General features: G+C 39.3%; 1 protein-coding gene across 2 annotated transcripts in view; it reads right to left on the reverse strand.

Moving 5' to 3' along the window:
- The window catches only part of LOC130917898 (calcium-binding protein 8), a 92,695-nt gene that overhangs the window by 10,843 nt on the left and 55,130 nt on the right, over positions 1-26,722 (reverse strand). For both annotated transcript variants that reach the window (XM_057839660.1, XM_057839659.1), the window contains exons 4-5: positions 25,451-25,563; positions 8,323-8,479 (exon numbers count right to left, since the gene is read on the reverse strand). In XM_057839660.1, coding sequence (XP_057695643.1) covers positions 8,323-8,479; positions 25,451-25,563 — 270 coding nt within the window. The remainder of the gene's footprint in view (positions 1-8,322; positions 8,480-25,450; positions 25,564-26,722) is intronic.

Raw genomic sequence — 26,722 nt, forward strand, 5'->3', positions numbered from 1 at the left:
ATACAAAAACTCCAACACACACTGTAGGTGAAAAGGAATGGGTAACACTTATAATAACTATCGGTTTTACTAGTTAATAGATCATTAGTAAACTGTTGATAAATGATTTATTGTTGATTTGTGAAGTATTTGTTAACAGTTTGTTAAGTATTTACAGGTGTTCTTAACCTGAAACACGGTTTGTGTAGAAACGTTTCAAGTTTTTGTGTGAAACGTTTGGCATTTCTACCTTTTCAGGTGACGAAATGCCGTTCACTTCAAAAGAAAAGGCATTTTGATAAGGCATTTTGCAGGCTGCGCTCATGTTGCACTTTTATGAGAATCTGCCGTAGAACCAACAAATATTTGTACTTTTCTTTGTATATTTAACCAATAAAACTTATGACCTTCAACATAAAGTGTATATACTGTAGTTTTATTAAGATCCATCAACTAGCATGGGCATTTAGAATGGGTTCAACCATATTGAAACACCCTGTAAATGCTTAACAAACTGTTAACAAATACTTCACATATCAACAATAAATCATTTATCAACAGTTTACTAACGATCTGTTAACTAGTAAAACGAATAATTATAAAGTGTTACCAAGGAATGCTGTCTTTGTAGTAGGCTAGAAATAGTACGTAAACTATGCATTATGCATGTGCACTGCCACTGTTCACGCCTTGTATGGAAAAATCGCGCAAGCATGACAAATTTGGACCTAAACGGCTGTTTTTGGATGAGGAAAAACTAAAAAAGATCCTCACCACACCCTGCTTTGAGTGACTTCCAGCGCCTGTGTCTGTCTACTAGGGGCAGTTTACATGGCGACTCTGCGACACAAAGACGCAATGACTGTGTTGCGGAGTGGCCTCGCGTGCATAAGGTGTCGGCCAAGACGGAAGGCGAAGACGAAAAATTCTGAATCCTGCCTCCAAAGTGGAAGAATCCGATTGTGGGGGTTTGAGGGGTGCTTCCTCGGCATGCATATGAAAGGCTCCCGCGGCGCGAAACCGCGCCGATAACGTCAGAACTTGTACACGTCACATTGGGCTTGCGCAGCGGTGCTACTAAACATTAAAAACAGCAAATATGGCGGAATGTCGGCTTTAATTTACTGTTTTAATCATATTTTTAAATTAAATATGTTGAATGTGCGGCACGGTGGCTGAGTGGTTAGCACGTCTGCCTCACAGTTCTAAGATCAAGGGTTCAATCCCGGGCTTCGGCCTTCCTGTGTGGAGTTTGCATGTTCTCCCCGTGCCTGCGTGGGTTTCCTCCGGGAACTTCGGTTTCCTCCCACATCCCAAAAACATGCATGGTAGGCTGATTGAACACTCTAAATTGCCCGTAGGTATGAGTGTGTGCGTGAATGGTTGTATGTCTCCTTGTGCCCTGCAATTGGCTGGCAACCAGTTCAGGGTGTCCCCTGCCTACTGCCCCGAGTTAGCTGGGATAGGCTCCAGCACCTCCGCGACCCTCGTGAGGAAAAGCGGCATGGAAAATGAATGAATGAATATGTTGAATGTTTTCATTTTTGTGCCTTTTCGAACAAAAGAAAAATGCCATTGCTTCGAGTGGGCGGACATGTTTTTTTCCGGGCTGAGGGAGCTTGGTGGGGTCAAAGTGCATCATTCTCTGTCGCCCTGTAAATCTGCACTGCCCTCTAGGCCCTGACATGAATACTACATCGTTTTCATGCGGAATTGCGACATTGTTCGAATGGAGACGCAAATGCAAATGCAAATTTGAAATTTTTCGTATTCTCGGAGAGTCACCATGTAAACGGCCACCTAGTCTAACCTGATAGGAATGAGTTCCCCCTTCAATTTGGATCTATTCAACAACCAAGGGACCAGACGGACTTGGAGGCAGATGGGAAATGCTTGTGCCTGCTTGTACTCAAAACAGTTTCTATCTTCTTTGGCCAAATCTTCGGAAATGTATGTAACCTGTTGCTCAAACGGTGACCTTTAACCCCAAAGAACACGCTTTTTTAACTCATTGCCTACCATTGAGGCCACTAAATGTCCATTCAATTTTGACTGGGAGAGGCTGACGGCACCGAAAATTGATCATTCACAGCTCGTCCGCCCAGTTTATAAGAATTGGGCTTCTATCGTTGTCAATGGCAGGCAATAAATTAATGACTGCTTGACACACACATGTGGCAACTCAACAACTTCTGTATTAAGTGCGATCACACCATGTACAGTGTATCATAAAAGTGAGTACACCCCTCACATTTCTGCAGATATTAAAGTATATCTTTTCATGGGACAACACTGACAAAATGACACTTTGACACAATAAAAAGTAGTCTGTGTGCAGCTTATATAATATAGTTAATTTATTTTTTCCTTCAAAATAACTCAAAACATAGCCATTAATATCTAAACCCCGGCAACAAAAGTGAGTACACCGCATGGGAACTACGTACATCCCTAAATGTCCAAATTGAGTATTGCTAGTCATTTTCCCTCCAAAATGTCACGAGACAGCATTGCTGCAGAGATTGAAGAGGTGGAGGGTCAGCCTGTTAGTGCTCAGATCATACGCCATACTGTACATCAAATTGGTGTGCATGGCTTTCACCCCAGGAGGAAGCCTCTTCTGAAGATGGTACACAAGAAAGCAGTTGGCTGAAGACATGTCAACAAAGCACATAGATTACTGTAACCATGTCCTATGGTCTGATGAGATTGATGATGAGAAGATTTATTTGACCAGGTGAGGAGTACAAAGAGAAGTGTGTCATGTCTAAAGTCAAGCATGTTGGTGGGAATGACACCCCCCCCCCCCCACCACCTCTTAAATCCTGTAACGATTCACGTGACATTTGGGAGGGAAAATGACTAGCAGTACTCAATTTGGACATTCAGGGATGTACGTAGTTCCCATGCGGTGTACTCACTTTTGTTGCCAGGGGTTTAGATATTAATGGCTATATTTCGAGTTATTTTGAGGGGAAAATAAATGAACTCTATTATATAAGTTGCACCCAGACTACTTTTCATTGTGCCAAAGTGTCATTTTGTCAGTGTTGTCCCATGAAAAGATATACTTTAATATCTGCAGAAACACGAGGGGTGTACTCACTTTTGTGATACACTGTAGGTGATTCCAGAATTGGAGGACATTTGGGCTGCGTTCTCATTGCAGGCATACAGTGGGTACGGAAAGTATTTGAACCCCTTGAAACTTTTCACTCTCTGTGTCATTGCAGCCATTTGTCAAAATGAAAAAAGTTCATTTTATTTCTAATTAATGTACACTAAGCACCCCATCTTGACATAAAAAAAACAACTAGCTTGTCATATTATGAAAAAGCTAACAATAGTGCAAATTTGGAAAACTGTTATTGTGACTATGCCAAGTTTAAGATATTAATCAGCAATTGACGGTGATAGATGACCAACCATGTGGTATCCAATCGTTCTTCTGCTGTGAATTAAAATGAGTTTATCACTATTAGACGTGCAAACCGTTTGAAGTGGGAAGGTGGAAGCGAATGAAAATTCGTTCATTCGCTACCATCCCTCCCACTCCAAATGAAATTCACATCTAGTATACTCAAAAAAATGGGGTGTTGACCTGACATAAAAAATTTATGGAAAGAGTTTGCACCTGATAATATTGCTTTCCTTCAGCATTTAGCAATTGTGTCCTTTTAACACAAAGCACACGTCTCGCCAACATTAGGCACTTATGTTGCGCGAACATAACGCACTCTTGTTGAGCCAACATAGTGCACTCATGTTCACCCCAAAATACATGTTGAACCGACATTAAAGAAATACATAATTTTCACCTGATTAAATTGTTTTCCTTCAGTATTAAGCAATTGTATTCTTTTAACATAAAGCACACATGTTGAACCAACATAAGGCACAACTAGGACTGTCAAATTTATCGCGTTAATGGGCGGTAATTAATCTTTTTAATTAGTCACGTTACAATATTTGACGCATGCACGGAACGACTCACTCATGCATTGCCGCAAACAGACTACAATGGCGCCGTTCTGCGCATATATAGAGTTAAGAGGCAGTGATAAGTGAGTGGAGTAGATGCAAACATTCATTTGGACCAAGCTTTTATTTATCTAAAGCTTTGACATGTCTTCCACAACAATACTATCTATTGAGGCGGGGAAGACAAACAGGTATTGAACTTTTTCTTAACACCCAACATTTTACACAACACAGAGACGATATAGTATTTGCAGCCGCTACACACAGTCATGGTTACCCACTTCCCATCATGCATTTGGGCAGAACAGTTTTGTCACTACATTATCTTTTACTGAAAGCTCAACAAATACACTACAAGGCAATATTTAGTCATAATATACAAACTCACATCTATCCTTAAAGTATCTATCCGTGGATCCCTTTCACAGAAAGAATGTTAATAATGTTAATGCCATCTTGTGGCTTTATTGTTATTGTTATAAAGAAAATACAGTACTTATGTCAGTATGTTGAATGCATATATCCGTCTCGTCTTATCTTTCCATTCCAACAATAATTTACAGAAAAATATGGCATATTTTAGAGATGGTTTGACTTGCGATTAATTACGATGAATTAATTTCTAAGCTGTGATTAACGCGATTAAAAATTTTAATCGTTTGACAGCCCTAATTTTAACGTAAATGGCTGTCAATGGCATCAATTTATATATGCCTCAATGGAATCCAGTACATTGGCATCAATAGTAGCGAAATTCATGATAGTCAATAGCATGGACGTACATAGCTGTCAGTGGTATTGACTTACTTACAAACAGTTTGGAGTCTCCAATGCACCGAAAAAAGTGGATAACAAGATTATGAAAGAAATAAATAAAAATAAAGTTGAAGAATTTTACTAGCTGGGCCTGTGCCTTGCAAAGCCCCATCTAATAAAAAAAAAAAACAAACAAAAAAACACTTTTCACAAACAAAATAATATTAAATGGTGACGGTTATAGACCCTACCCACCGACGTCACAAAATCACGACATCGCTGTATTGTTCCGCCCCCTTGTCCGTCATTTTGTGTCTGTATTATCAATGGTCTCAATTGATCGAGCAATTTATAATGCATTTCATGGAAGACCCGGTGCTTTCGGATGCCGTAAACTCACTTGATGCGTCGCATAAAAGGCGTTATGTGGAAAAGCTTCAGTTTATCCATTCGCCAGATCCATATTTGATGCCTAAATCGATGTTTTTCGACCCGCTGTCTCCGCCGTATTTGCCTGACATCTGCTAGCTACCCTGATATGTACAACTATCTTGTCCACACAAAATCAGCCTATTCTCACGAAAGTTTGAAAAACTTTAAGAGCTTGGAGGCTTATAAATACTTCTTTGCTGGTTGGGTGAAACAGGTCCTCGTCCACGAAAATTCGGCAGGAATCTATCTTGTGCTTGGAAAGGTGAGTTACGAAATTTTCAATTCAAAATCTTTTGTTCTTGCTAACATCCACTGTCAAGTCTAATGTATTTCATGTCATTTGTCAATGGAGCTAGGGCTTTTAATGTTTATATGGTTTAGCGATAGCACTCTCACTACATACATACGTGTATGCTGTCGGCGATTAGCCTAGCAATGATCTTATTTGTGGTTGTCAGCCCAAAACCCTCTAAATATATATTAAATGCATCTTACCAGATATAAAATGACTACTACATAATCTGTGGTAATCGTTTGGAGCCCAGTTTTCTCGTCGAATTGCAGCAGCCCATCTCGCTCTCTCCTCTCCGGGTCTCTCGGAATCCGGTAGAACTTCAAGTCTCTCCGTCTATCTTCTCTGTTATTGCAACCGACCGCCACACACGCCTTCACCATTTTGATTATTAATGTTAACGAGCAGAAAATACGCCGTAAATAGGAGGAATGTACGTAGCCGTAACAGGTAAACACGATGTGTTGACGGACAATTGGGCGGCACCAGTCAGGAGGGCGGAGTTGTGACGTCACGTGGGTAGGGTCTATTGGGCCGGCCTGCTCTACCAATGAGGTGTCACTTATTTTTTCAGGGAGTTGGCAACCCTACTTTTAAATCTCGCGACAAATGACGAGACTATTGCAATTAGTTGGAAAGGCACGGTAACATTATGTTGCATCAACATGATCTAATCTAGCTACTTATTCATTGTTCATGTTTATGTATGGACTGCATGATTGAATCATGCTCACCTTGGAAACATGATGTGTTCTTGCTGAAAATGGACATTGTCTTTTAGTAAACTTTACAACCTACACTCAAAAAAATGAATCAGGCAGGTTGAAAAGTTTACTAAAAGACAATGTCCATTTTCAGCAAGAACACGAGGCACAGGCCCAGCTAGTAAAATTCCCCAACTTTATCTTTCTTTCTTTCTCTCTTTCTTTCTTTCTTTCTTTCTTTCTTTCTTTCTTTCTTTCTTTCTTTCTTTCTTTCTTTCTTTCTTTCTTTCTTTCTTTCTTTCTTTCTTTCTTTCTTTCTTTCTTTCTTTCTTTCTTTCATAATCTTATGATACAAATTTTTTTCGGGACACTGGAGACTCCAAACCGTTTGACCGACCGGCACCGTTTAGATATCAAAATGACTGGAATTCCATTCATTTGGAATGGCAAACATTTTCCCTTCATTTTCAATAACAGGAAAACATAGGTGGTTGTGATTTTTGACCACTTACCATTACAGTCTATTGACATTGAAGTGGCGCCTAAGTAAGTCAATACCACTGACAGCTATGTACGTCCATGCCATTGACTATCATGAATGTCGCTACTATTGATGCCAATGTACTGGATTCCATTGAGGCATATATAAATTGATGCCATTGACGGCCATTTATGTTAAAATTAGGGCTGTCAAACGATTAAAATTTTTAATCGAGTTAATCACAGCTCAGAAATAAATTCATTGTAATTAATCGCAATTCAAACCATCTCTAAAATATGCCATATTTTTCTGTAAATTATTGTTGGAATGGAAAGATAAGACAATATGGATGTATACATTCAACATACTGACATAAGTACTGTATTTTCTTTATAACAATAACAATAAAGCCACAAGATGGCATTAACATTAATAACGTTATTAACATTCTTTCTGTGAAAGGGATCCACGGATAGATTGTTAAAGGATAATTGTGAGTTTGTATGTTGTGACTAAATATTGCCATCTAGTGTATTTGTTGAGCTTTCAGTAAAAGATAATGTATTGACAAAACTGTTCTGCCCAAATGCATGATGGGAAGTGGGTAACCATGACTGTGTGTAGCGGTTGCAAATACTATATTGTCTCTGTGTTGTGTACAATGTTGAGTGTTAAGAAAAAGAGCAATTCCTGTTAATCTTCCCCACGTTGCTCTCCTCAATACTTAGTATTGTTGTGGAAGACATGTCAAAGCTTTAGATAAATAAAAGCATGGCCCAAATGAATGTCTGCATCCACGCTACTCACCTGACACTGCCTCTTAACTCTATATAAGCGAAGAACAGCGCCATTATAGTCTGTTTGCGGCAATGCATGAGTGGGTCGTTCCATGCATACGTTAAATATTTTAACGTGATTAATTAAAAAAATTAATTACCGCCCGTTAACGCGATAAATTTGACAGTCCTAATTGTGCCTTATGTTGGTTCAACATGTGTGCTTTTTGTTAAAAGAACACAATTGCTTAATACTGAAGGAAAGCAATTTAATCAGGTGCAAATTATGTATTTCTTTAATGTCGGTTTAACATGTATTTTGGGGTGAACATGAGTGCCTTATGTTGGCTCAACAAGAGTGCGTTATGTTCGCGCAACATAAGTGCTCAATGTTGGCGAGACGTGTGCTTTATGTTAAAAGGACACAATTGCTAAATGCTGAAGGAAAGCAATATTATCAGGTGCAAATTCTTTCCATAATTTTTTTATGTCAGTTCAACACCCCATTTTTTGGAGTGTATCGGAGTCATTTTTTTGAGTGTACCGTTAATGGCAACAAATTAATTATTAATACATTTTCTTTCCCCATTGATCTGTAGGATGAGCTAATCAAGTTTTTGATCGTTTATAACATATTATTGATGAATGTTTATCAGGAAAAAAAAGAGGTGAAAACTTCTTTTTCAAGAATTTTGAAGGCACATGTCCTCCAATTCTGGAATTACCCAAATCTATCCTTCTAGTCTCCTCATCACCTCGTAACCTAACCTTACTCATCTCCACTGGCTTATTTTGACTCCCAAATCCTCTCCAATCCATCTGCTCCGGCTATTACAGTTGACAGCATCCTCAAATCAATAAATCAGTAGGTGACGGGAAACGTGACGAGTGGATGCCAAACGCTTTCCGACAGCGAGGTACCTCCTTCAAATTCGGTCTGACAGTTCCCTGCGTTCTCCTTGAGGCTCTCTTCCTCGTTGATGATAATGTTCTCAATGTCCTTCATGGTCAGGTGGTCTCGGAAGGCGTAGAAGAGGACATGCTTGAGTTCCTCCAGCGTGATCCTCTGCATGTCAAACTGCACAAACACAACAGAAAGTATGAGGAGTCCACTATACAGGACAGCTGTCATGATGTGGAACATTTTGCGTCGTCCACGAAGTTCATGTTTCTTGCTAAAATTCCATTTTAATAACATTTCTGTAGTCGTCATTAATAGATCAAGATTAGCTAAAATCAGATACAGGTAGTCTCCAGGTTATGACGTATTCGACTTACAATATTTCGACTTTACGATGCCGGTGTCTCGTCCGCCTTTTTTTTTTTGTTTTTTTTTTGTCGCCTTATTGTACCTCACAATACCTTATTCTTTACTTTACTTTATTAATATGACGTATTCTGTCCTTACCAAACGTGAAGTTGTTCAGCTAGACGGATAGCAAACAAGGCAATTGTGGTTTTTGAAGCTTCACTTTTGACAATTTGTAAAGCTGTAACACACACTTACGTTCAAAACGACACACATTTTAACAAGAAAACATTTGACACCAAACAATTGCGTACGTTACTGTTTGTTTTTCCTCTTGAAAAATAATAATCATTTAAATTAAAAAGAGAATATTTACGGTTTTCTATTTTTAAGGAGTAAACAAAAAACAAAATAAAATAAAAAGAATATTTGTTTTTTTTCTGTTTTGTTTTTGAAAATGAAAAATTTGAAACATTTAACATTTATACCTTTTAAAAAATAAATATAAGAGCTTTGTTACTGTTTTTCCCCTTTTGCATTTTTATGAGAAAAAAATAGAAATGAATAAATTAAAAAAATAAGGAAATTTTTGCTATCAAGGGCCCCACGATAGGATTTGGACAATTTATAGGTCAACCACGGTTGTGTTCAAAATCATTCAACCTCCACTGCAGTCTAGTAGTATACTAAAATTTATTTTTCATCTTATGTTTGGAATTTGGCTGCTTAATTTGAAGTCTGCTCTCTCAGGGTGCTCCTCTAGTTTGTTTATGAATGCAATAGTGTACTGCACAAATGCTTTTTTCAGACTGTGACATCGCCATCGTAAGGCGGAAGTGGGACATTATAGACACGCCCTCGCATACAAACTATGTTATTTCTGCTTATTTTCTCCAGTAATCTTTCAAAAAAAGAACATGCCGATCAAACAATGCTGCTATGGAAATTGTAGAAACGACTAGATATTACGACACATGAAGGATGCTTTCTTCAAACGTTTCCCGAAACCAAAACCTCGGAGGAAAAAATGTGAAGAATGGATCAACCTGCGCGGACATCCAAAAAAACACCAGTTTAAGGCCAGCAAGGTGAAGCCATTCACATTTCGTATGCAGTAAACATTTTGTTGGGGGCCATGTTCCTTCAGAGGATGAACAAGTAAGTCATTTTGATATTTTTACTTATTTTTTAGCGTGGCGTTTTGTCATGCTGCCTCTGTCTTACAATGAATGACCTAAAAAATTTTAAAATGGTATCTGACTGCCACTGTTGTTACCTTTTCTGTTGGATAAAAAACAACTTTAGTAAGGGGTAGGTGTAAATAAATGATAGAATTATAATTTGTTATTAATGAAAAAATTTAAAGTGTTTGTTGGCTGTCGCTGAGTAGCATTTGCGATCGCTACACAAAAATAGCAATGGGAATGCCCCCATGAACAGTCAGAGACGTAAGACAACCAGAGGATATAATATAGAAGAAAGACATGGCATATGGTGGTAAAGGATAGATTGTTGAAACAGGAGAATGTCATTGTCAGTGGCGTAAGGAGATGCACACATGAAAAAGGTGTGATAAAAAAAGCTAACTGGATCAGGTCGGATCTTATTCCCGTCTTTTTCAGCCCTTGACACTCAAGCCATTTCTTGAACATTTGAATGTTTTTCCACATCTTTTCCAGTAAATTGGGCACCAGGGACATGATTTTTTGACAGAATAGCTCAGTAAACATCTCGTTCGTACACTACTTACATGCATTTAGCATTGGGACAAACGCGAGCTTGACCCGCCTAGCAACAATTGCTAACATCATGAATATTAATGGGCAAAAGTGACGTGATGCGTGCGGTATGCCATTGGCCCACATAAGGCTGTAAGTTGTTTCAGCTAATATATGTTTGTGTATGCATTGTAATTAAGTTTACAGCTACAATTTGTGGAGCCAAGTGTGAGCGATTTGCTATGAGATTTGCACATACGTTAGCATTCGTAGCATTTAAGCTAGCGGACTTTTGTTAGGCAAATTATGCTACGAGTACGTCGTAACTGCCTGGAAATTCAAAACATGTTTTTTTTAAAATTAACTAATAAACAGGGAGGACTGACTCATGTTTCAGTCGCGCCGTCAATGGCAGCCAGTGAGTTAAATGAGTGCCCTGTAAGAGTAAAAAAAGAAAAAACGTTATAGTCATGTCCTCATCCATGCCCTTGGAAGGAACCAAAACTACCATGTGTCCCGCGACAAAGATGAGTTTGACACCCTTGCATTACAGTAATGACTTTAGCCATGAGGACAAAGAAATGCGCTGACAGTTGCTAAACAGAGTGACGCACGCCTGGCATCATCCTAGCCGAACCCGCGAGTCCTTGGGAAAGGTCAGCGGCCACGATTGCCGCCGCCCGATGTGGCTCATGGTGATGGGAAGGAGCAGGTGGTTGCAGATAAGAAAAGTATGAAAAATTTATTTTCCTGCATTAGTAAGTTAGCGTACATGTCCTGCAGTCAACTTTCCAGGACAACATGGCGGGGGTGATGACTGGAGAAAAATAAAGCTGGTGCTTATCAGATTAGACACACAACAGGGTCATGTCAATAATTTTCCAGCTACGAGAGAGAATTTAAATCTACCTCTAGCGGTGAGTGTCCTTATGATCTGAACAGTTTTAGTGTATTTAAACGCGAGTTTGATATACAGTCAGAGGCGTCGCGTCCCATTAGGCAAACCAGGGAATTGCCTAGGGCCCCAAGCAGCAGGGGCCCCCAGGGGGGTCAATAGATTTGGCACACATAGCTTTACTGCACTATCGCTGTAACAAGTGTAGGAAGTAGTTCAGTAACATGTAATCATTTAGCAGTTTAACTAACAATTCTGTTATCAAACCCAATCAGCATTAACCATGTCATGAAGAATATACCGGTTAAAGTTAATCCAATCTGCTATTAATACATCATAGTTGTTTAAAAAGTAACTCACCAAGTAGTGTCTGAAAAGTCCTTGCCGAGTTGCTTGAACCTGATTTTCACAGGCCACCTGATTGTTCATGTGACTACTTAAAGAAATGGGGATTTTTCAAAAAAGTCTATTAATGGGTCTATCGTATTCCTCGTCAAATACTCTATAAGAAAAATATAACATATATGCATCTAAAATAATCCTAAACGATTTTATTAACAATTTTAATACTCCTTTTAGCAAGGTTCCTTGGGTATGCGTACGTTCCCATAGCAACCAGTCCTATTATTGTCCTACGTCACAAGCGCTGCGTATTCTGGGAGCGACAATAGGCGTAAGGTACGCATTTCGAGCAGAGCACGGCCACCTGTTAAAATGTGTGCCTCCATGAACGATTGTAAGTACATCCATATGAGTCAGTGTAAAGTGCTTAGTTTTCGCCACTTTTATGGCCAAGTTGACCGCATGAGCACGCAGTGCACACTCGCACCCCCCCAACTTTGTGTTCATTATACTGCGCGAGTATGTATGTTTGTCAAGTGACTCAAGGCCGAGTTATACTTCCGCGTCAGACCTGCGCCGTCAAGGAAGACCTGAGTTACGACCCTGCGCCGTAGCCTGACGCGCGCCTCTCGAATTTTCTAACCTTCGCGTCGCGTAGACGCATATGACATGGCAGAAACAGACTGTGATTGGTCCACTCAGACTGTTGTTCCCGATTTATCGCGAAATCACCGCCATTGTAGAGTAGAATCAAACATTATTTTCTACACGCAAAAATGGATCAAGCCGACGGGAGTATCATCGAAGAGCAAGTCTCGTCAAGACATTTTTGTGATAGCCAAATGGCAAGGTCGGCGATTGAAAAAAAAAAAAAAAATGGAAGAACCACCGAGACGTGTGTGTTCGGAATCGAGTGGCCACACGAAGCGGTGACCCAGTCGGCCAAAAACTGCAAACTTTTATCACTTTATGTCGTATTTTTGGTTGGTGCACTTCATCATTTATTGTGTACATATGTTTGCTGTGAGTCTGTTTACGTGTCACACTTGAAGTAGATGAAGAATAAAGCACAGATTTGGTGTCAAAAGAGTTGTTTTGATCTTTAATTTACAATAACACAATTCACACACGATACATCATCACTGATTGAGAGTGCCTTGGTGCTTTTTATGATAACGTTAAAATCAAGGCTCCCAACGCAGTTTGGGAAGTTCCATAGACGCCAGAAATCTGCTATGGCTTCCCACTGGCTGGTTGTAGGACACGGCAAACAAATCGGGCTGGAGGGCTTTTCAGTCCTTGATCGCAGTGCTCGACGCCAGTTTGAAGCTAGCCGCCACAGCTAGCTCTCTCCACCCGAGTCTAAAACTCTCTGTGCGGCATCAAAAGTCGGCCAGACCGCCTCGAAACAGTCTTCTGCGTCACCTGCCCCTCAACATTTGTATGTTCAATATTTATTCAATGTTGATGAGCAGAATATTTACTTTCAAGAGTTCCATCTTGCATTGTTTATTTTTTCTCCGACTAGCGGAAGTCAACAAGCATGCCCCAAAACCATAACGCCACACCCCTCTAGTGGCTTGGCGGTGAATTACAGAGCAACGCGTTCCCTCACCGCAGAACTATCGAATGTCGAATGACGGCGGAGTCGCTGCGCAACGCGGGAGTATAACTCAGGCTTCAGAAGGGCCCCATGTTGCTTGTTGCCTGGAGCCCCCGGGGACCCTTGCTACTCCTATGTATACAGTACTTGCATTTTGGTTGTTCATTATGTTTTAATCATTAGGAGAAAGTGGCAAATGCGAAGGGGTTATGTGAGGACAGAAGGGGGGCAGAACAAACAACAACAAGAAACACATTATTTACATGCCTATGCTACCTATGAACATAGTCGTGCTATCATTAGCTAATTAAATTTACCCGTGGACACCATGCAGGGTCGCCTGGCTGAATTGTATTTTTCGAATATTTGTGTTTTTTTCTACCATGATTTTGCACACACATACTGTACTTGTGTTTTTTTTTTTTTGTCTTATAGAAAAGTTTCCTGAGAGAAATATCTTGGAAAATTTCTGCTTCGAACTTCCGGTTTAGAAAGAACCTCATGAGTTGCGACTGAAGTTAGCAGTGTGTTGACGAATTTAAAACTGCAAAATCAAGCCAGAGGAACCCACGGAATCTCCAAAAATGGATTCAGCACGACGTAGATGAGATTGGATAAATTTTCTTAACACTTCGTTGCTCATTTGTGGACAAAATTATAACAACTTGTCAGCCTGTGTTGACGTGAGGTATACTGTAGATTGATACGCCGGCCACTTGAGTAACCAAAAACAGGTGAAATGACAAATTATATAATTACATAACTTAATATAATATATACTAGTCCTTCTCAAAAAGTAGCATATTGCGATGAGGTTCATTATTTTCTGTAATGTACTGATAAACATTAGATTCATATATTTTAGATTCATTACACACAACTGAAGTAGTTCAAGCCTTTTATTGTTTTAATATTGATGATTTTGGCAAAAAAGTCAAGAAAAACCAAAAATCCCTCTCTCAGAAAATTAGCATATCATGAAAAGGTACTCTGAAGAAGCTACTAACCTAATCATCTGAATCAACAAATTAACTCAAAACCCCTGTAGTGTTGCTTATGCCATGTTTTGATTGCATCATTTCATGAGGACTATAGCTCTTCACAAATCCCTATCTCAAAAAAATTAGCATATTTCATCCAACCTATACAAAAAAGTGTTCTTTAATACACAAACAAAACAAAAAAAAGCAATCTTCAATTAATTATATCAATTATGCATTCAATACTTGGTCAGGAATCCTTTCGCAGTAATGACTGATTCAATGCGGCGTGGCATGGAGACAATCAGCCTGTGGCACTGCTGAGGTGTTACGGAGGCCCAGGATGCTTTGATAGCGGCCTTAAGCTCATCCACAGAGTTGGGTCTGGTGTCTCTCAACTTCCTCTTCACAATATCCCACTGATTCTCTATGGGGTTCAGGTCAGGAGAATTGGCAGGCCAATTGAGCACAGTAATGCCATGGTCAGTAAACCATTTGCCAGTGGTTTTGGCACTGTGAGCAGGTGCCAGGTCGTGCTGAAAAATGAAATCTTCATCTCCATAAAGCTTTTCAGCAGATGGAAGCATGAAGTGCTCCAAAATCTCCTGATCGCTAGCTGCATTGACCCTGCCCTTTGTAAAACACCAGCAGCTGACATGGCACCCCAGACATCACTGACTCTGGGTAATTGACACTGGACTTCAGGCATTTTGGCTTTTCCTTCCCCCCAGTCTTCTTCCAAACTCTGTCACCTTGATTTCCAAATGACATGCAAAATTTGCTTTCATCTGAAAAAAGTACATTAGACCACTGAGCAACAGTCCAGTGCTGCTTCTCTGTAGCCCAGGTCAGGCACTTCTGCCGCTGTTTCAGGTTCAAAACAGGCTTGAACTAGGGAGTGCGGCACCTGTAGCCCATTTCCAGCACACACCTGTGCACGGTGGTTCTGGATGTTTCTACTCCAGACTCAGTCCACTGTTTCTGCAGGTCACCAAAAGGTCTGGATCGGCCCTTCTCCACAATCTTTCTCAGGGTGCGGTCACCCCTTCTGCTTGTGCAGTGTTTCCAGCCACACTTTTTCCTTCCCACAGACTTACCACTGAGGTGCCTTGATACAGCACTCTGGGAACAGCCTATTCGCTCAGAAATTTATTTCTGTGTCTTAGCCTCTTGCTTGAGGGTGTCAATGATGACCATCTGGACAGCAGTCAGGTCGGCAGTCTTGCCCATGATTGCGGTTTTGAGTCATGAACAATGCTGGGAGTTTTTAAAAGCCTCAGGAATCTTTCGCAGGGGTTTTTAGTTAATTTGTTGATTCAGATGATTAGGTTAGTAGCGTCTTCAGAGTACCTTTTCATGATATGCTATTTTTTGAGACAGGGATTTTTGGGTTTTCTTGACTTTTTTGCCAAAATCATCGATATTAAAACAATAAAAGGCTTGAACTACTTCAGTTGTGTGTTATGAATCTAAAATATATGAAAGTCTATTTTTTATCAGTACATTACAGAAAATAATGACCTTTATCACAATATGCTATTTTTTTAGAAGGACCAGGTATATACATATAAATCTAACTTTTCAATTATTATTTGTGTTATTCTTCGAAACAATTTGGAACTATTTTCTATTTTTTAATTTTAGGTCTTGTCTTGTCTCACTTTTCTCTGAATGATTTTTTGGTTCGTTTATCAAATATAGTGAAATTTATGTGGGTCTTTAAATACTAAAAAAGATTCTCCTGTCACAATTTTTTTGTCATTGATCAATTTTCAATGGTATTTTTTCTTATTAATCTTTATACATTTATTTAATTTATTTATTTACTTATTTTAAAATGTTTTGGGGTTTTTTTTCACTTCCTGTTTTCCTACCCCAAGTTATACCATTTTCTCATCTACAATTTAGAGTTGACATGCTTTTGAAACGAATGTATTCTTTAAAGATATTTTGTGTGTTGTTATATCTTACTAACTTGGATGGCTGGCATTGAAAGATCATGAATGATTGTTGCCATCTCCTCCCAGTCAAAATGGATCGGAAATCTATCGCTGTCAATGGCAGCCAATTAAATATTTTCGATCACATGTACAAAATGACAAAGGAGTAGAAAAAAAAAAAGAGCCCATAATGTTCCTCTTCAGTCAGTGGAAGCCATCTAGAAGCCAAGAGCAAAATCATCAATAGCCAATTACTGTCAACGTGATTCATTATTAGCGCTATTAAGCCCGAAGGCCTCTGTGCACGTCCGCCGACCGTGCTCGATAATCGCTGCCGCCATCAAACAAACCGACAAATCTCCCGCCCCTCGTTTCCGTGTCCTTGGCAGAGGTAATACAATGTTTCGCCCGTGTCACAAAACAAAGGCGGTTCGGATACCAATTCAAATACAAATCAGTTCAAATACTGAGGCGTGATGAAAATTTTATTAAAATAGGAGAAAACTACGGCTGCCACGATTAATCAACTAATTGATGATGAATCGATAACTAAACGGGCAACTATTTTGATGGTGACAAGGGTGCAACAAGGACCCTAATGCATGAATGTGCCATTCTTTGCCACCCTCCCAGTTCAAATGAATTGGACATCTACAAGCGATAAACTCAATACAACTCACAGCAGAAGGATGTAAAGAGCTTGTGTTTCTGTTTATTAGTTGTTTTGTAGAATATCCTAGAATGATTTCCTGACCAGTGTTGTCACAGATTACTTAAAAAAGAAATGTAATTACTGATTTCGCCTCAAAAAGGTAATCTAGTTACTTTACTGATTACTTTATTATTAAAGTAATTAAGTTACTTTAAAAGCAATTTATCCGGTTCTTTTTACCAATTTTTCTCACACTGCCGCCTAAACCTAAGAATGACAACAGAAAAATGTCATCGCATGTAACCGACTTTTCGATAATCCAATTTAAGGGGGAACATCAGAATTTTCACATAAGGCTTAATCTTCGAGTAAGTGGAGGTTTAATTAGTCGGCAGAGTTGATTTCAACCATCATTAACTTGCGCTAGCTTAGCCACTCTGGAATTTGTTCAAATCAACTCCACCGACTAATGAAACCCTGCTAACTAATTAAGCCTGGTGTCAAAAATTCTGAATTTCGCGTGAGGGTTAACAGCATATCAGTACCAATTTAAAACAATGCAAATTGACTACACAATAATCAACAACACACAAATGAATTGCACAGTTAAATGAACACAAAGGTGGGGGCGCCGTACACACACCCATTCAATTTGGCCACAAAACGTGGTGGCAAGCACAATCAATCGGAATTAAAACACATCCCAAAGATACTAAACGAACACGTCACCACACGGCATAAATCTGCAACAAGAATATGATGTAGACAATGCTTGCCAACTTGGAGTGATGACTACCCATAGTTGCAACGGCAAAGCTACAAAACGGCCGCATATGTAGGTGGTCCAACCTATCGCTGGAACCCTCCAGAATGAAGGAAAAATACGTTCATTCATTGATGTACACAGATCAATATGCCCTCGCACATCTCAACATGTGGCTGCACTCGGCTCAAATGTGCACCCTCGCTGGAAGCCTGGTACACGCCTTTCTCAGTCCCAAAACACTTAGCGCGTGTGACTCGAGACTAAAACAGGAAGTAACTGTCAGCGGTTATCATCGAAACAAAAACGTAGCGGGAACCTTACTAGCATAGTTATTCAAAATGCTCTTTTTACATGACTACAAAATACGAGGCAATATAAAACAGTAACGCACGGACACTAAGGAAAACTAACTTTAATCAGATAACTGGTTTGGAAGAATGAACACTTCAGATTACTCGTTAATGAAAGAAAGTGATCAGATTACAGTATCGCGTTACTTAGTAACGCATTACTGACAAAATTGTGCCTGACCCATGCATCGATAATTGTTATATCACCATATTGTGAGATCATCGTGATTGAGAGCCTTGTATCGCAAATCGTATTGTATCCTGAGGTACCTAGACGTTCCCACCCCTATTTTACAACCCGTAGCAAAAAGTATGGAATCACCAGTTTTGGACGAGCACTCACTCAGACATTTAATTATGTAGAACAAACTCAGATAAAAAGCTTGCCGTTCAGGTGGGATTTACAAAGATGACTGCCTGAAGAAAACATCAAAATTCCTTCAGTCCTTGATGGTATGGGGCTGCATGTCAGACAAAGGCACTGGGGAGATGGCTGTGGTTAAATCTTCAATAAATGCACAAGTTTACATTGAAATTTTAGACAGCTTTCTTATCCCTTCAATTAAAAATATGTCATTTTCCAAGATGACAACGCATCATGCCACAGAGCTAAAACTGTTATAGCATTCCTTGGAGAAAGACTCATCCAGTCAATGTCATGGCCTGCAAATAGCCCAGATCTCAACCCTATTGAAAACCTATGGTGGAAATTGAAAAAAAAATGTTCACAGGATGTCTCCGACCTGCAAGGAGGATCTGGCAACTGTAATCAAAGAGAGTTGGCACCAAATTGATGAAGAATACTGTTTGTCACTCATCAAGTCCATGCCTCAGAGACTGCAAGCTGTCATAAAAGCCAGAGGTGATGCAACTAAATACTACTGATGTGTTTTGACTGTTATTTCTTTGTTTGTTTCTCATGATTCCATATATTTTTCCTAGGAATGGATTGATTCTATATTTATTTCCCTGCAATTTTGAACTAATTCGTTATTTTTTCAAGCTGAGTTTATTCTACATAATAAAATATCTGAGTGAGTGCTCGCCCGAGCATATGATTCCATATGTTTTGCTAGGGGTTGTACAAACAGAAATGGTGGAATGTAACGAAGTAATCGTTACTGTACTCAAGTACATTTTTATGTATCTGTACTTTACTTGATACAAATATGAAGTGTTGTTTTTTAATTTTTTGTCACTACATCATACAAAACCTATCTAACATATATTGTACACAACGCAGAGAAGATATAGCATTTGCAGCCAGCACACACAGTCATGGTTGCCCTACTTCCCATCATGCATTAGGGCAGAACAGTTTAGTCACTACAGTATCATTTACTGAAAGCTCAACAAATACACTAGTTGGCAATATTTAGTCACAATTTACAAACTCACATTTATCCTTTAATAATCTATCCGTGGATCCCTTTCACTGAAAGAATGTTAATAATGTTAATGCCATCTTGTGGATTTATTGTTATAATAAACAAATACAGTACTTATGTACAGTATGTTCAATGTATATATCCGTCTTGTCTTATCTTTCCATTCCAACAATAATTTACAGAAAAATAAGCCATATTTTAGGGGTGGTTGAATTGCGATTAATTACGATGAATTAATTTCTAAGCTGTGATTAACTCGATTAAACATTTTAATTGTTTGACAGCCCTAATTTTAACGCAAATGGCCGTCAATGGCATCGATTTATATATGCCTCAATGGAATCCAGTACATTTACATTGGCATCAATAGTAGCGACATTCATGATAGTCAATGGCATGGACGTACATAGCTGTCGGTGGTATTGACGTACTTAGGCGCCACTTCAATGTCAATGGGCTGTAATGGTAAGTGGTCAAAAATCACAACCACCTATGTTTTCCAGTCATTGAAAATGAAGGGAAAATGCTTGTCATTAAAAATGAATGGAATTTAGATATTTAAACAGTGCCGGTCGGTCAAACGGTTTGGAGTCTCCAGTGTGCCGAAAAAACGTGGATAATAAGATTATGAAAGAAAGAAATTAATATAAAGTTGAGGAATTTTACTAGCTGGGCCTGTGCCTTGCAAAGCCCCATCTAATAAAAAAAAATCACTTTTCACAAACAAAATAATAATTAAATGGTGACGGTTATTGGGTCGGCCGGCTCTAGCAATGAGGTGTCACTTATTTTTTCAGGGAGTTGGCAACCCCTACTTTTAAATCTCACAAGAAATGATGAGACTATTGCAATTGGTTGGAAAGGGACGTTAACATTATGTTGCATCAACATGATCTAATCTAGCTACTCATTCATTGTTCATGTTTATGTATGGACTGCATGATTGAATCATGCTCACCTTGGAAACATGTTGTGTTCTTGCTGAAAATGCACATTGTCTTTTAGTAAACTTTACAACCTACCGGAGTCATTTTTTTTGAGTGTAGAAGGCTCTGTTGTAGCGAACCTACAGTGCCTTGCAAAAGTATTCGGCCCCCGTGAATCTTGCAACCTTTCGCCACATTTCAGGCTTCAAACATAAAGATATGAAATTTAATTTTTTTGTCAAGAATCAACAACAAGTGGGACACAATCGTGAAGTGGAACAACATTTATTGGATAATTTAAACTTTTTTAACAAATAAAAATAGCACTAGAAGCTATAATGCTGGGGGCAGTACAGCCGCTGAGTTCTATCTCCTTTTCTTACTCTACCTACCACTTGTCTTACTTTATTTCTATTTTCCAATGTTAATATCTAGTTGTCTAGTCTCTTCATCACTAGTCACCCGGTGTCCCCTTTCCCCCCTCCCCTCTGGGGAGAGGCTATTTTTCAGCTGCAGCCTCCTGACTGTCCGGACCCCTGGCTGGATTGACGTCCTCGCTGCTACCCCCGTCTCATCTGACCAGAGGGACCTCTCCTTGCTCCTTTACTCCACTGTATTTTTACGGACTACAATTTCGCTTGCTAATTCCCATTAGCCGTTCTGGGGTTCCTGTCTATCCGTCCTGGGAGTGGATCTCTCCTGACTGTGGTACTCCCCAAGGTTTCTCATTTTTCTCCCAATTGACTCTGGAGTTTTTGGAGTTTTTCCTTGCCGGCATGGAGGGTCTTAAGGATAGGGGATACCCAGGACTTGAACTGTATCTATTCATCTTTGTTGCTTCATTTCTAATTGTGTATCATATTGCCTCTGTAAAGCCCTTTGAGACCTCTGTTGTGATTGAGGGCTATACAAATTGAATTGAATTGAATTGAATTGAATTGAAAAAACTGAAAAGTGGGGCGTGCAATATTATTTGGCCCCTTTACTTTCAGTGCAGCAAACTCACTCCAGAAGTTCAGTGAGGATCTCTGAATGATCCAATGTTGTCCTAAATGACCGATGATGATAAATAGAATCCACCTGTGTGTAATCAAGTCTCCGTATAAATGCACCTGCTCTGTGATAGTCTCAGGGTTCTGTTTAAAGTGCAGAGAGCATTATGAAAACCAAGGAACACACCAGGCAGGTCCGAGATACTGTTGTGGAGAAGTTTAAAGCCGGATTTGGAGACAAAAAGATTTCCCAAGCTTTAAACATCTCAAGGAGCACTGTGCAAGCCATCATATTGAAATGGAAGGAGCATCAGACCATTGCAAATCTACCAAGACCCGGCCGTCCTTCCAAACTTTCTTCTCAAACAAGGAGAAAACTGATCAGAGATGCAGCCAAGAGGCCCATGATCACTCTGGATGAACTGCAGAGATCTACAGCTGAGGTGGGAGAGTCTGTCCATAGGACAACAATCAGTCGTACACTGCACAAATCTGGCCTTTATGGAAGAGTGGCAAGAAGAAAGCCGTTTCTCAAAGATATCCATAAAAAGTCTCGTTTAAAGTTTGCCACAAGCCACCTGGGAGACACACCAAACATGTGGAAGAAGGTGCTCTGGTCAGATGAAACCAAAATTGAACTTTTTGGCCACAATGCAAAACGATATGTTTGGCGTAAAAGCAACACAGCTCATCACCCTGAACACACCATCCCCACTGTCAAACATGGTGGTGGCAGCATCATGGTTTGGGCCTGCTTTTCTTCAGCAGGGACAGGGAAGATGGTTAAAATTGACGTTAAGATGGATGCAGCCAAATACAGGAACATTCTGGAAGAAAACCTGTTGGTATCTGCACAAGACCTGAGACTGGGACGGAGATTTATCTTCCAACAGGACAATGATCCAAAACATAAAGCCAAATCTACAATGGAATGGTTCAAAAATAAACGTATCCAGGTGTTAGAATGGCCAAGTCAAAGTCCAGACCTGAATCCAATCGAGAATCTGTGGAAAGAGCTGAAGACTGCTGTTCACAAACACTCTCCATCCAACCTGACTGAGTTCGAGCTGTTTTGCAAGGAAGAATGGGCAAGAATGTCAGTCTCTCGACGTGCAAAACTGATAGAAACATACCCCAAGCGACTTGCAGCTGTAATTGGAGCAAAAGGTGGCGCTACAAAGTATTAACGCAAGGGGGCCGAATAATATTGCACGCCCCACTTTTCAGTTTTTTATTTGTTAAAAAAGTTTAAATTATCCAATAATTTTTTTTTCCACTTCACGATTGTGTCCCACTTGTTGTTGATTCTTGACAAAAAATTAAAATTTTATATCTTTATGTTTGAAGCCTGAAATGTGGCGAAAGGTTGCAAGGTTCAAGGGGGCCGAATACTTTTGCAAGGCACTGTAATTAACTTTTTATCTGAAATACTCCTAAATCGGCAGAATCTTGTCTTGAATCTATCTTTAAATGATGAAATAGTTTTAAAACTTTGACAAAAGTACACATAAGGGAAATTATGGAATTACGGGAGCAATTTTAACAACTGTAACAGTTGATTCACAACATTAAATTAATTGAATGTAGTTTAAAGATGCTGATACAGAATGGGGACTGGAGTATTTTATTTACTGTTATTTTTGTATGTTTGTTTACTGTTTTATGCTAACTTGATACTGAAATAGTAGTTTGGTTCCTGAGAGGATTTTTGAACAGTTTTGGAACTAATGTACAAAAAATTAAGAAGGAAAAAAAACGAGGGGGGTGCATCAATAATAGTTTTATAATCGAATCGGAGCCTCTGAATCGTAATCGTAATCGAATCGTTAGGTGCCCAAAGATTCCCAGCTCTGTTATTATTATTGTCTATAACTTGGCATATTCCTTATCCAAAAAATTACAAGACAGATGGCGTATTTACATTGAAATAAGTATAAACAAATCATTATATGAATTTGCACTAAAAATAAGAAAAGTAACTCCAGCAAAGACTTCAGTTTGAACTGAAGTCAGATTGACTAATGTAAATTAGACATATTTGATTTAAATCCAAATGGGTAAAACATTAAATGTGTTTCAGGATATGGACCAGGTCAGATGCCATGATGTCAAAAATGGCATCACAGATTGATAAATGGGGAGTGCTGTTGACAGCAACTGTCGGCCATTGCGTTGATAGTGCCCATGTCAACAGTGAACTGTGAGAGAGATTTGTCTGCAATGAACAGTAAGACATTTAGTCAAGTGCACAATGTAAGTTAGAGATGCTTGAGTGTCTTCATTTGCTAGATCTCATTTTGTTCTTATTCCTGTGTAGGTGAAGACAGTCTTGAGAATCAGGGGGACGAACTTGCAGCACGCCTCACTAAAAATTGACCATTTATTGCTGATTTCCCTTTTTATTTTTTTATTTTTTAAGTCCATTAAAATCAAATGTTCGCAGGCAGGATGCAAACTTTGCAAAGGTTAAGGTTCTTACTAGGGTTGTTCCGATCATGTTTTTTTGCTCCCGATCCGATCCCGATCGTTTTAGTTTGAGTATCTGCCGATCCCGATATTTCCCAATCCGATTACTTTTTTTTTTTTGCTCCCGATTCAATTCCAATCATTCGCGATAATTTTTCCTGATCATATACATTTTGGCAATGCATTAAGAAAAAAATGAATAAAACTCGGACGAATATAAACATTCAACATACAGTACATAAGTACTGTATTTGTTTATTATGACAATAAATCCTCAAGAAGCATTTACATTATGAACATTCTTTCTGTGAGAGGGATCCATGGATAGAAAGACTTGTGATTTTGTATATTCTGACTAAATATCGCCATCTAGTGTATTTGTTGAGCTTTCAGTAAATGATACTGCAGCCATTCAACCCAAATGCATGATGGGAAGTGGACCCATGACTGTGCGTAGTGCTACCAATTCATATATCTTCTCTGCATTGGGATATAACTTAAGGAGTTGAGAAAATGATCAATTGCTACCTTGCTTCCCCACATTGCTTCCCATGATATTTTTAACAGTTGGGCGAGAGAATGTAAGGTTTTAGCCTATTGTAAAAGATCCAAAGGCTGCCAAAATTCACTCTACTCTTATTCTGCTGCCTTTTATAGCTCTAAACAGGTAAAATGGCGTCATTACAGATTGAGCGCGACAATGCGTGAGTGGGTCGTGTAACGGATGGATTAATTGCGTTAATACATTTTTTAAAAAATTTATTACGCCATTTTTGGTACCTTAAGCCTAAACTAAAGACTCTGGCTGGGTGTAACATATTATGTCTATAACGTCAAATACGTTTAGAAAACGATTTAATTAAAATATATATATATATATTTAAAAAAGGCATGGCCGATATTTTTCTGCCGATTCCGATACTTTGAAAATTACGTGATCGGACCCGATCGATCGGCATCCCGATTGACATCGCTAGTTCTTACAAAAAAATAAATGTCGCGAAAAAAATCTTATTTGTCATGATATGAAACAAATTCGCCGCGGCACATGATGGGGTTGTCCGACTCTAACGCGGCCCACCACCACCACCACAGCTTCAAAAAATCCTAGGGGAATCACTGACATCTGTCATAAGCATTCATTAATGCTCATGACAGTGTCATGTCATGATTATGACCGTCTTATGTCAGTCTTTTGACTATGTTGTATGACACTGCTGTCAAATAAAGTGGAACCGGTTAATATCTTTTCTTGTAAATAGCCCATAACACAGTGAGGACACCTGTGGCTTATAGTCCAGTACAAACTCCTTTGAACATTTCCCGTTTTCGTGTCAAATTTGTTGGGTGGTGGCTTATAGTCAGGTGCGCCTTATCGTCCGAAAATTACGGTAAGTAAAAAAAGTGAGTACTTCATCACCACTGACAAACAGTACCTGGGTAGATAATTACAACGTTTAAAGGGTACGGCTATTTACCTCACTGGCTGCCAATGAGGTAAATGTGAAGCAACACAGACAATCAAACGTAATAAAAGAGTTGCCCGGTCACCACTTCATAACATACGAGCTTCATTTGCATGTGTTCAATGTGGCATGCGACACCTCATTTGCATACGGATGAATTATAGCACCAGAGCACGCCGCACTGAACTCTAATTAAAAAAAGGCTTCACAGCGGAGTATAAAGTCACAGTCACTCGTTGCAGACAGTGATTAGTGCGATAAAAGCGTCCATGGAGTCGCTTCAACCAATGAAAGGAGTAATGCGTGTTTCCAGTACCTGCCAGAAGATGGTGTCTATGGTGCTTCCCAGGAAACCTTCTCTTGTTTCAGAAGAGAGAAGTTTCGGGCCCAGGATGGTCATAAACTCCTCAAAGTCCACCTGGCCATCACCTTCAAAATAAAACACTTATTACCAGCCGCCCTGTCATGGTAAAACGACTTATTTGCCGACAACTTGTACTGATGATGATGATGTAACGTGGTGACAATACAGATTGGAAAGATACCCAAAGTGATTCATGAAGTCTGATGTTCTACATCCTTTCAAAATAAAATAAGGCAAACTGCATGGCAGCAGGTTCTTCATCTTTGCTACATACAGTGCTATGAAAAAGTATCTGAACCTTGTGGAATTTCACACATTTCTGCATTATCACCATCAAATGTGATCTGATCTTTGTCAAAATCACACAGATGAAAATACAGTGTCTGCTTTAACTAAAACCACCCAAACATTTATAGGTTTTCATATTTTAATGAGTATAGCATGCAAACAATGACAGAAGGCGGAAAAAAATAAGTATGTGAACCCTCTGCCTAAGGAGACTTACAGAGCAATTGAAACCAATTTTTACCAAACATTTTAAGTCAGGTGTGTGCCCAAACACTGATGAGTAGTTTAAATCTGCCCTGCCCACTATAAAACACACACCTGGTAAGAAATTTCTTGATGAGAAGCATTGTCTGATGTGCATCATGGTTCGTCAAAAGAGCTGTCTGAATCCTACGATCAAGGATTGTTGATTTGTATAAAGCTGGCAAAGGATACAAAACAATCTCTAAAAGTTGGATGTTCATCAATCGACAGTCGATAAGTTGTCTACAAATGGAGAGAGTTTGGCACTGTTGCTTCTCTCCCAAGGAGTGGCCATCCACCAAAGATGATGCCAACAGTTCAGCGCAGAATACTAAAAAGGAACCCTAGACTGTCTGCTGAAGACTTACAGAAATCACTGGCACAGTCCAATATCTCTGTGCACACATCACTTATATGTAAAACTATGACCAAGAATAGTGTTCATGGCAGGACTCCATGGAGGAAGCCACTGCTGTCTGTAGAAAACATTGTTAATCATTTAATGTTCGAAAAAAGGCACTCGGACACTCCACAGAGGTTTTGGCAGAATATTTTGTGGACTGATGAAACCAAAGTTGAATTGTTTTGGAGGACCACACAATGTCATGTGTGGAGAAAAAAATTGAACAGTTTACCAACATCAATACCAATCCCAACATGAAGCATGGTGGAGGGAGCATCATGATTTGGGGC

This window comes from Corythoichthys intestinalis, chromosome 6 (assembly GCF_030265065.1).
Source record: "Corythoichthys intestinalis isolate RoL2023-P3 chromosome 6, ASM3026506v1, whole genome shotgun sequence".
Classification (NCBI taxonomy): domain Eukaryota; kingdom Metazoa; phylum Chordata; class Actinopteri; order Syngnathiformes; family Syngnathidae; genus Corythoichthys; species Corythoichthys intestinalis.